Source organism: Panulirus ornatus, chromosome 6 (assembly GCF_036320965.1).
Source record: "Panulirus ornatus isolate Po-2019 chromosome 6, ASM3632096v1, whole genome shotgun sequence".
Taxonomy (NCBI): Eukaryota; Metazoa; Arthropoda; class Malacostraca; order Decapoda; family Palinuridae; genus Panulirus; species Panulirus ornatus.
Window position 1 is genome coordinate 19,684,156 of NC_092229.1, and position 12,018 is coordinate 19,696,173.

At 40.5% G+C, this 12,018-nt stretch overlaps 1 protein-coding gene across 2 annotated transcripts in view; it reads left to right on the forward strand.

Annotated features, from left to right (window-relative positions):
• LOC139749112 (folylpolyglutamate synthase, mitochondrial-like) overlaps positions 1–12,018 on the forward strand; it is a 116,435-nt gene that overhangs the window by 26,983 nt on the left and 77,434 nt on the right. For both annotated transcript variants that reach the window (XM_071662699.1, XM_071662700.1), the window contains exon 4: positions 8,186–8,322. In XM_071662699.1, the coding sequence (XP_071518800.1) occupies positions 8,186–8,322 (137 nt within the window). The remainder of the gene's footprint in view (positions 1–8,185; positions 8,323–12,018) is intronic.

Consider the following 12,018-nt stretch of genomic DNA (forward strand, 5'->3'; position numbering starts at 1 on the left):
GAGGTGGAAGGATGAAGTGAAAAAGATTTTGAGCGATTGGGGACTGAACTTACAGGAGGGTGAAAGGCGTGCACGGAATAGAGTGAATAGGAACGATGTGGTATATTGGGGTCAACGTGTTGTCAATGGCTTGAACTAGGGCATGTGAAGCGTGTGGGGTAAACCATGGAAAGTTTTGTGAAGCCTAGAGATGGAAAGGGAGCTATGGTTTTGGTGCATTACACATGACAGCTAGAGACTGAGTGTGAGTGAATGTGGCCTTTGTTGTCTTTTCCTAGCACTACCTCGCATGCATGCAGGGGGAGGAGGGGGTCCCATTTCATTTTTGCCATTTCATGTGTGGTGGGGTGGCGGCCATAGATGAACACAGCATGTATGAATATGTACACGTATATCCTCTTTGTCAATCTTTCCTCACTCATTCTCTCCATGTGACCAAACCATTTCAATGCACCCTCTTCTGCTCTCTCAACCACACATCTCTCTTACCCTTTCATTACTTACTCGGTCAAACCACCTCACACCATATATTGCCCTCAAACATCTCATTTCCAACACAACCACTCTCTTCTGCACAACCCTATCTATAGGCCATGCCTCACAACCATATAACATTGTGTGGAACCACTATTCCTTCAAACATACCCATTTTTGCTCTCTAAGATAATGTTCTCACCTTCCACACATTCTTCAATGCTCCTAGAACCTTCGCCCCCTCCCCCACCCTATGACTCACTTCCGCTTCCATGGTTCCATCCACTGCCTAATCCACTCCCAGATATCTAAAGCACTTCGCTCCCTCCAGTTTTTCTCCATCCAAACTCACCTCCCAATTTACTTGTCCCTCAACCCTACTGAAACTGATAACCTTGCTTTTGTTCACATTTACTCTCAGCTTTCTTCTTTCACACACTTTACGAAACTCAGTCACCAACTTCTGCAGTTTCTCACCCAAATCAGCCACCAGTGCTGTATCATCAGCGAACAACAACTGACTCACTGCCCAAGCCCTCTCATCTACAACGGACTGCATACTTGCCCCTCTCTCCAAAACTCTTGCATTCACCTCCCAAATGACCCCATCTATAAACAAATTAAACAACCATGGAGACATCACGCATCCCTGCCGCAAACCGACATTCACTGGGAACCAATCACTTTCCTCTATTCCTACTCTTACATCCTCGATAAAAACTTTTCACTGCTTCTAGCAACTTACCTACCCCACCATATACTCTTAATACCTTCCACAGAGCATCTCCATCAACACTATCATATGCCTTCTTCAGATCCATAAATGCTACATACAAATCAATGTGTTTTTATAAGTATTTCTCTCATATATTCTTCAAAGCACACACCTGATCCACACATCCTATGCCACTTCTGAAACCACACTGCTCTTCCCCAATTTGATGCTCTGTACATGCTTTGACCCTCTGAATTGATACCCTCTCATATGATTTCCAAGGAATACTAAACAAACTTATACCTTTGTAACTTGAACACTCACCTTTATCCCCTTTGCTTTGTACAATGGCAATATGCATGCATTCCGCCAATCCTCAGGCACTTCACCATGAACCATACATATATTGAATATCCTCACCAACCAGTCAACAACAGAGTCACCCCCATTTTTAATAAATTCCACTGCAATACTATCCAAACCTGCTGCCTTGCCAGATTTGTTCTTTGCATCACTTTCTCTGCCTCTTCTCTCTTAAGCAAACCATTCTCCTTGACCCTTTCACTTCGCACACCACCTTGACCAAAACACCCTATATCTGCCACTCTATCATCAAACACATTCAACAGTCCTTCACAATACTCACTTAATCTCCTCTCTCACTTTATCACTACCTGTCATTACTTCCCCACTTGCTCCCTTCACCGATGTTCCCATTTGCTCTTTTGTCTTACACACGTTATTCATCTCCTTCCAAAACATCTTATTATTCTCCTTAAAAAGAAGAGATTTATGCATAATCACCACTGGAAAGAGAAAATATGAGATCGTGAGTACTTTCGTCGTTTAATACATCCTCTTAGAGGGTGGGTCCTTTTTGTGTTTCTGTTTGAGGTTGTGTATGTATGTATGTATACATATATTGTGGTAGTTCACATTAGTGCGCTTTCTATTACTTGCTGGTAACCACGTGGAAAATGGAACACAATGAGTTCCCAAGTGGACTTTCATAAATGATTACATCTTCAGGGATGGTACAAGAATGAGATAGATTTCTTACTCATAACATTCAGTTTATATACAAAGGAGAGGCGAAGCTAAGATGCTGTTGGTACATATATGTTTCCAGAAGGTGATGTTCGTTTGTGGCACCATGCCTGTCATAAAACTTTATCACGTAGACATGACAGTAAATCATTTACAAATTTTGCCTATGACAGTGCTGCCCATTTTGTATAGATCATAACTAATATTCAGGTTACAGTTCTTTGTGTATTTAGTAAGAGAAGATTCATTGATATTTCTTTTGGCCAGTGAGTTGTTGTTGATAAATGAATTAGTGTTACACCAGTCAGTACAGTAGTCTTGATTTATAATATGATTATAAGTCTAACACGCATTCCTCGCATGTCGTAGAAGGCGACAAGAGGGGATGGGAGCGGGGGGCCAGAAATCCTCCCCTCCTTGTATTTTTTTTTAACTTTCTAAAATGGGAAACAGAAGAAGGAGTCACGCGGGGAGTGCTCATCCTCCTTGAAGGCTCAGACTGGGGTGTCTAAATGTGTGTGGATGTAACCAAGATGTGAAAAAAAAAAAGGAGAGATAGGTAGTATTTTTGAGGAAAGGAACCTGGATGTTTTGGCTCTGAGTGAAACGAAGCTCAGGGGTAAAGGGGAAGAGTGGTTTGGGAATGTCTTGGGAGTAAAGTCAGGGGTTAGTGAGAGGACAAGAGCAAGGGAAGAAGTAGCAGTACTCCTGAAACAGGAGTTGTGGGAGTATGTGATAGAATATAAGAAAGTAAATTCTCGATTGATATGGGTAAAACTGAAAGTTGATGGAGAGAGATGGGTGATTATTGGTGCATATGCACCTGGGCATGAGAAGAAAGATCATCAGAGGCAAGTGTTTTGGGAGCAGCTGAATGAGTGTGTTAGTGGTTTTGATGCACGAGACCGGGTTATAGTGATGGGTGATTTGAATGCAAAGGTGAGTAATGTGGCAGTTGAGGGAATAACTGGTATACATGGGGTGTTCAGTGTTGTAAATGGAAATGGTGAAGAGCTTGTAGATTTATGTGCTGAAAAAGGACTGGTGATTGGGAATACCGGGTTTAAAAAGCGAGATATACATAAGTATACTTATGTAAGTAGGAGAGATGGCCAGAGAGCGTTATTGGATTACATGTTAATTGACAGGCGCGCGAAAGAGAGGCTTTTGGATGTTAATGTGCTGAGAGGTGCAACTGGAGGGATGTCTGATCATTATCTTGTGGAGGCTAAGGTGAAGATTTGTATGGGTTTTCAGAAAAGAAGAGTGAATGTTGGGGTGAAGAGGGTGGTGAGAGTAAGTGAGCTTGGGAAGGAGACTTGTGTGAGGAAGTACAAGAAGAGACTGAGTACAGAATGGAAAAAGGTGAGAACAATGGAAGTAAGGGGAGTGGGGGAGGAATGGGATGTATTTAGGGAATCAGTGATGGATTGCGCAAAAGATGCTTGTAACATGAGAAGAGTGGGAGGTGGGTTAATTAGAAAGGGTAGTGAGTGGTGGGATGAAGAAGTAAGATTATTAATGAAAGAGAAGAGAGAGGCATTTGGACGGTTTTTGCAGGGAAAAAATGCAAATGAGTGGGAGATGTATAAAAGAAAGAGACAGGAGGTCAAGAGAAAGGTGCAAGAGGTGAAAAAGAGGGCAAATGAGAGTTGGGGTGAGAGAGTATCATTAAATTTTAGGGAGAATAAAAAGATGTTCTGGAAGGAGGTAAATAAAGTGCGTAAGACAAGGGAGCAAATGGAAACTTCAGTGAAGGGCGCAAATGGGGAGGAGATAACAAGTAGTGGTGATGTGAGAAGGAGATGGAGTGAGTATTTTGAAGGTTTGTTGAATGTGTTTGATGATAGAGTGGCAGATATAGGGTATTTTGGTCGAGGTGGTGTGCAAAGTGAGAGGGTTAGGGAAAATGATTTGGTAAACAGAGAAGAGGTTGTAAAAGCTTTGCGGAAGATGAAAGCCGGCAAGGCAGCAGGTTTGGATGGTATTGCAGTGGAATCTATTAAAAAAGGGGGTGACTGTATTATTGACTGGTTGGTAAGGTTATTTAATGTATGTATGACTCATGGTGAGGTGCCTGAGGATTGGCGGAATGTGTGCATAGTGCCATTGTACAAAGGCAAAGGGGATAAGAGTGAGTGCTCAAATTACAGAGGTATAAGTTTGTTGAGTATTCCTGGTAAATTATATGGGAGGGTATTGATTGAGAGGGTAAAGGCATGTACAGAGCATCAGATTGGGGAAGAGCAGTGTGGTTTCAGAAGTGGTAGAGGATGTGTGGATCAGGTGTTTGCTTTGAAGATTGTATGTGGGAAATACTTAGAAAAGCAAATGGATTTGTATGTAGCATTTATGGATCTGGAGAAGGCATATGATAGAGTTGATAGAGATGCTCTGTGGAAGGTATTAAGAATATATGGTGTGGGAGGCAAGTTGTTAGAAGCAGTGAAAAGTTTTTATCAAGGGTGTAAGGCATGTGTACGTGTAGGAAGAGTGGAAAGTGATTGGTTTTCAGTGAATGTAGGTTTGTGGCAGGGGTGTGTAATGTCTCCATGGTTGTTTAATTTGTTTATGGATGGGGTTGTTAGGGAGGTGAATGCAAGAGTTTTGGAAAGAGGGGCAAGTATGAAGTCTGTTGGGGATGAGAGAGCTTGGGAAGTGAGTCAGTTGTTGTTCGCTGATGATACAGTGCTGGTGGCTGATTCATGTGAGAAACTGCAGAAGCTGGTGCCTGAGTTTGGTAAAGTGTGTGAAAGAAGAAAGTTAAGAGTAAATGTGAATAAGAGCAAGGTTATTAGGTACAGTAGGGTTGAGGGTCAAGTCAATTGGGAGGTAAGTTTGAATGGAGAAAAACTGGAGGAAATAAAGTGTTTTAGATATCTGGGAGTGGATCTGGCAGCGGATGGAACCATGGAAGCGGAAGTGGATCATAGGGTGGGGGAGGGGGCAAAAATTCTGGGAGCCTTGAAGAATGTGTGGAAGTCGAGAACATTATCTCGGAAAGCAAAAATGGGTATGTTTGAAGGAATAGTGGTTCCAACAATGTTGTCCGGTTGCGAGGCGTGGGCTATGGATAGAGTTGTGCGCAGGAGGATGGATGTGCTGGAAATGAGATGTTTGAAGACAATGTGTTGTGTGAGGTGGTTTGATCAAGTAAGCAACTTAAGGGTGAGAGAGATGTGTGGAAATAAAAAGAGCGTGGTTGAGAGTGCAGAAGAGGGTGTTTTGAAATGGTTTGGGCACATGGAGAGAATGAGTGAGGAAAGATTGACCAAGAGGATATATGTGTCAGAGGTGGAGGGAACGAAGAGAAGTGGGCGACCAAATTGGAGGTGGAAAGATGGAGTGAAAAAGATTTTGTGTGATCGGGGCCTGAACATGCAGGAGAGGGAAAGGAGGGCAAGGAATAGAGTGAATTGGATCGATGTGGTATACCGGGGTTGACGTGCTGTCAATGGATTGAATCAGGGCATGTGAAGCGTCTGGGGTAAACCATGGAAAGCTGTGTAGGTATGTATATTTGCGTGTGTGGATGTATGTATATACATGTGTATGGGGGTGGGTTGGGCCATTTCTTTCGTCTGTTTCATTGCGCTACCTCACAAACACGGGAGACAGCGACAAAAAAAAAAAAAAAAGTCTAACATCGAGATCCTTTCCAGTCTGCCCAATATAAAACATGTTACAGCTTTTACAAGGTATCTGTAAACACAGCCCACGGCATTTTCTGGCAAGTTTTTGATTAAGATATTCTTAGTAGTATTTTTATTGCTGAAGGCTACATTCACATTAGAGAATTTTAGCAACCTTGGAAGTAACATAGAATTATCACTAAATGGGAGGACTAAGAGATTCCTGGTGTCTAGAGGAAGTTTGGAGTAAACCTTATAAAAATGTTTCTCTGCCAACTTAAGAGCTTTATCATTGAAAGAGCTAGGATTCTTTGACTTGAATCCAATAGAATATATCCTCTCAAACTCTTAATTAATAGATTCAGGACTGCGTGTATGTAATGCCCCAAGGAATTGACTGGATTGATGATTATTTAGTTCTGTTATGTTGAGCTGGGTGATAATGAATATAAGAACAAACATTGATGGGTTTCTGTATATGCTAAACTTAAACATGCTTCCAATCTAAAAATGGTAATATATAATTATTATCACTTCCACAGTAAATTTGATAGAATGAAGTAAATTGTAAACTACACAGAGAAATATTTGTAAATTTTCGCATGTTAGCCAAACACAAAGAACATCATCTACATATCTAAACCAGATTGCTTTAGAGGGTAAGGTATCCCTTAGTAATTTTGTTTTAAAGAATTCCATGTAAAGATTCTTCAATACTGGTGAAAGAAGGTTACTCAATGCCATACCATGAGCATGATATTCTCCATTGAATTGAAATACACAGTCTTTTATACACAATTTTTTCAGTTCAAGAAACAGAGTTTGAAACAGGTAGATCAAGATTATCCAAGGCATCAACCAGATATTGTCAGGTCATGAGCTGGAACATTTATGAACAAGGATGACGCATCAAAACTTACTAGTTTGAAAACAAGATCAACATGGATATTACAAAGCTTGTTAACTAAATCTGCATTGTTTATGATATTAAGATTTGATATATTACCATTTAGTGGGCTTAATAAAGAAACAAACCATTTCGATAACTTTTATGTGATTAAGCCCACTGAACTCTCTATGGGTCTTGCTGGATTGTTTGGATTATGTGTTTTGATACACTTACAGTATCAGCTTTTCTACTACTGTGCCTAGTAAATTATGTAGAGTAAGACCTCTATTATCCTTAATTTGAGCCAACAAAATTTTCAAAACAACTTATTATTTCAGTTTAGGTTGGCAACCCTCTGTTATCCAAACAATTATTCAAAAATTAACAGAGATACTTAAAAATGTTTTAGATTGTGCACGCACCATGATGCATCTATTAAGATGCTCACCACCTGTTGATTTATGGTGCTGATGATTGTTTATATTGTCTCCAAAATGCTCTCTGGCATAATGTTTTGTACCGGTCCTGCACACTTCCTTATTTCGTACACCCTAAGTTACTATTGTGGACAGTGGCCCCTTTCAAGCAAAATAAGCAATTATTGACAGCTCCTCATAGCTGTCTTTGTTATGCAGAAAGCACAGGAGAAGTGTTTTAAGCCTTGAGAAGAAGATGGAGTTGTGCAAGAGGCTGGTTAATTGCGAGTCCCAGGTGGCATTTATGAAGGACTTTAACATCATTTGCTTATTTGATTACATATATTTATATTGAAAAAGTATACAAATATGTAACATTTTTAATGATATTACAATTTCTGAATTATCAAATATTTTAAAAACCCTCAGACAGTTGACTCCCTAAGCATTTCGGATAACAGAGGTTTCACTGTACTCTGATATTTAAATTCTTCCTCAACTTCCAGTTCTTCATGCAGACTCTATTGCAATTGCACCAATTTTCTCTTTCACCATAAAACTCCAACCATTTCTTTGAGATATTCTCTCCATTGTTTTTCAATTTCTTGTTGTGTTACCAGTATTCTTCCAGAATTGTTTAATACATTTTTCTACATTACACATGCCTCTCCTCTCTTATTTACCTCTTTTCAGGGAAGCATTATTTTTTCCTAAACATTATAATTTTTCTCCTGAGATCTCATTTTCTTTCCTTTTATTTTTGATTTTCAGTAGTTGAGCACAGCATAATACTTCACATAAGAAAATTTAGAACTTGCCCTTGAAATGTTTTGCAGTAGATGACTATATTTTCAACCCGTGTCAGCATATAATGCTGAGGGAGTGAAATTGGTATTGTGATCTTTAGATGAATTTTGTAAAAGATATAATGCAGATGTACCTTGAATATATTAACCACTGTTACTTTAGCTGGGGCTGTTATAATATTTATTGAAGTTTTGAATATTCATAGGAAAGTGAAGACGACATGCCAGCTTACTTCAAATTTCTAACAGTTCTAGCACTAAAAGTTTTTTTGCGAGAGGAAGTGGATGTTGCTGTCTTGGAAGTGGGCATAGGGGGAGAATATGACTGTACTAATATTGTCAGGTAAGATTATCATTAGATATTCATTCTGTACTTTATTTCAGGAAATTTAAAAAGTTTGAAAATAGTTTCAATTGACGATTTAATATAGTAAAACTCAGTACAAGATGGCAAACATTTTACAGGACAGGGGGTTTCATACATATTGATCAAAAGTTGACTTTTTTGTTTCCAGTATGTTATTACTTTTCATTTTATGTTGCAAATTCTTTCTTTTCCACTAAACTATTTCATTTGAATAACATGGATGGTATTGCAAACCAGCTTGAGAGATTCTGTTTAGTCTTGATTAAATTAATTCCCAGTAACCTGAGGAGGGTAAAGTTCATTCAGCCTTTTAATTCCACATGGGGTACATCAAGCACATACAGCCTGTTATTTCATTTTTGCATATTCTCAACTTACAAGTGATGTGCTGAAGTGAGCATCATATTAATTTTTCGGTTAGCTCACAAAATGACTTCGCACACATCAAAAATCACAAAAAAACTCCTTCATTTTCTTTGTATTTCTCACACATGTTCTTTTAAGCAGATACCTGATCCACACCTCCAGTACCATATCATGAACTGCATTTTACTTCATTGTGATGATATGCATATGACTTCACCATCTCATCTCCATTTTCTCATCCAACTTACCAGGTACACTCAACACATTTATACCTCTGTAGTTTGAAGACTCGCCTTTGGCCTTCATACGTTTATACAATACAGCTATACATGCATTCCACCAATCCTGAGGCACCTCACCAAGCGTTGCTGGCAGTGAAAATTGTCACTAACCAAATTTAACTACAGTACCATCCACGCTAGCCACCTTGCCACATATCATCTTCCATAAGGCTTTCACTCTCCATGACTTGCACTTTGCATACCTCCCTGACCTAAGCACCGTACATATGCCACCCTATCAACAGAAACATTCAGCCGTCCTTCAAAATACTTAATCCATCTCCTCCTCTACTTCATCATGAAATAGACAAAGAAAGGCCACATCTGCTGTCATTCATTCTCTAGCTGTTATGTGTAATGCACCTGTCCCTGTCCACATCCAGGTCACACAGACCTTTCCATTTCCATGGTTTACCCTGGATGTTTCACCTACCATAGTTAAATCCATTGACAGCATAATGACCCTAGTATACCACATCATTCCACTTCACGTTATTCCGTGCTTGTCTTTTACTCTCCTGCATTTTTAGGCCACTGATAGCTCAAAATCTTTATCACTCCATCCTTCCACCTCCAGTTTGGTCTCCCACTTGCCTTTGTTCCCTCCACTTCTGACATATATCAGCAAGGTAGTGCCAGGAAACAAACAAAGAGAGACCCATCCACTCATATACATACATGTATACATACATGTACATGCATTATTTTTTTTTTTTTTTATTATACTTTGTCGCTGTCTCCCGCGTCTGCGAGGTAGCGCAAGGAAACAGACGAAAGAAATGGCCCAACCCCCCCCATACACATGTATATACATACGTCCACACACGCAAATATACATACCTACACAGCTTTCCATGGTTTACCCCAGACGCTTCACATGCCTTGATTCAATCCACTGACAGCACGTCGACCCCGGTATACCACATCGCTCCAATTCACTCTATTCCTTGCCCTCCTTTCACCCTCCTGCATGTTCAGACCCCGATCACACAAAATCTTTTTCACTCCATCTTTCCACCTCCAATTTGGTCTCCCTCTTCTCCTCGTTCCCTCCACCTCCGACACATATATCCTCTTGGTCAATCTTTCCTCACTCATTCTCTCCATGTGCCCAAACCACTTCAAAACACCCTCTTCTGCTCTCTCAACCACGCTCTTTTTATTTCCACACATCTCTCTTACCCTTACGTTACTCACTCGATCAAACCACCTCACACCACACATTGTCCTCAAACATCTCATTTCCGGCACATCCATCCTCCTGCGCACAACTCTATCCATAGCCCACGCCTCGCAACCATACAACATTGTTGGAACCACTATTCCTTCAAACATACCCATTTTTGCTTTCCGAGATAATGTTCTCGACTTCCACACATTCTTCAAGGCTCCCAGAATTTTCGCCCCCTCCCCTACCCTATGATCCACTTCCGCTTCCATGGTTCCATCCGCTGCCAGATCCACTCCCAGATATCTGAAACACTTCACTTCCTCCAGTTTTTCTCCATTCAAACTCACCTCCCAATTGACTTGACCCTCAACCCTACTGTACCTAATAACCTTGCTCTTATTCACATTTACTCTTAACTTTCTTCTTCCACACACTTTACCTAACTCAGTCACCAGCTTCTGCAGTTTCTCACATGAATCAGCCACCAGCGCTGTATCATCAGCGAACAACAACTGACTCACTTCCCAAGCTCTCTCATCCCCAACAGACTTCATACTTGCCCCTCTTTCCAAAACTCTTGCATTTACCTCCCTAACAACCCCATCCATAAACAAATTAAACAACCATGGAGACATCACACACCCCTGCCGCAAACCTACATTCACTGAGAACCAATCACTTTCCTCTCTTCCTACACGTACACATGCCTTACATCTTCGATAAAAACTTTTCACTGCTTCTAACAACTTTCCTCCCACACCATATATTCTTAATACCTTCCACAGAGCATCTCTATCAACTCTATCATATGCCTTCTCCAGATCCATAAATGCTACATACAAATCCATTTGCTTTTCTAAGTATTTCTCACATACATTCTTCAAAGCAAACACCTGATCTACACATCCTCTACCACTTCTGAAACCACACTGCTCTTCCCCAATCTGATGCTCTGTACATGCCTTCACCCTCTCAATCAATACCCTCCCATATAATTTACCAGGAATACTCAACAAACTTATACCTCTGTAATTTGAGCACTCACTCTTATCCCCTTTGCCTTTGTACAATGGCACTATGCACGCATTCCGCCAATCCTCAGGCACCTCACCATGAGTCATACATACATTAAATAACCTTACCAACCAGTCAACAATACAGGTTGAACCATTATGTGACATTCATTTTTTCATTCATTTCAAGGTAGAAGTTTCAGTTTTCTAAATTGTTTCTTACATTTTTCTTATGTATATATATGTATGTGTGTGTGTGTATATGTGCGTATGTATGTGTATGTGTGTGTATGTGTATATGTATATATATATGTATATTATCCCTGGGGATAGGAGTGAAAGAATACTTCCCACGTATTCCTCGCGTGTCGTAGAAAGCGACTAGAGGGGACGGGAGCGGGGGGCCAGAAATCCTCCCCTCTTTGTATTAACTTTCTAAAATGGGAAACAGAAGAAGGAGTCACGCGGGGAGTGCTCATCCTCCTCGAAGGCTCAGAGTGGGGTGCCTAAATGTGTGTGGATGTAACCAAGATGTGAAAAAAGGAGAGATAGGTAGTATGTTTGAGGAAAGGAACCTGGATGTTTTGGCTCTGAGTGAAACGAAGCTCAAGGGTAAAGGGGAAGAGTGGTTTGGGAATGTCTGGGGAGTAAAGTCAGGGGTTAGTGAGAGGACAAGAGCAAGGGAAGGAGTAGCAATACTCCTGAAACAGGAGTTGTGGGAGTATGTGATAGAATGTAAGAAAGTAAATTCTCGATTAATATGGGTAAAACTGAAAGTTGATGGAGAGAGGTGGGTGATTATTGGTGCATATGCACCCGGGCATGAGAAGAAAGATCATGA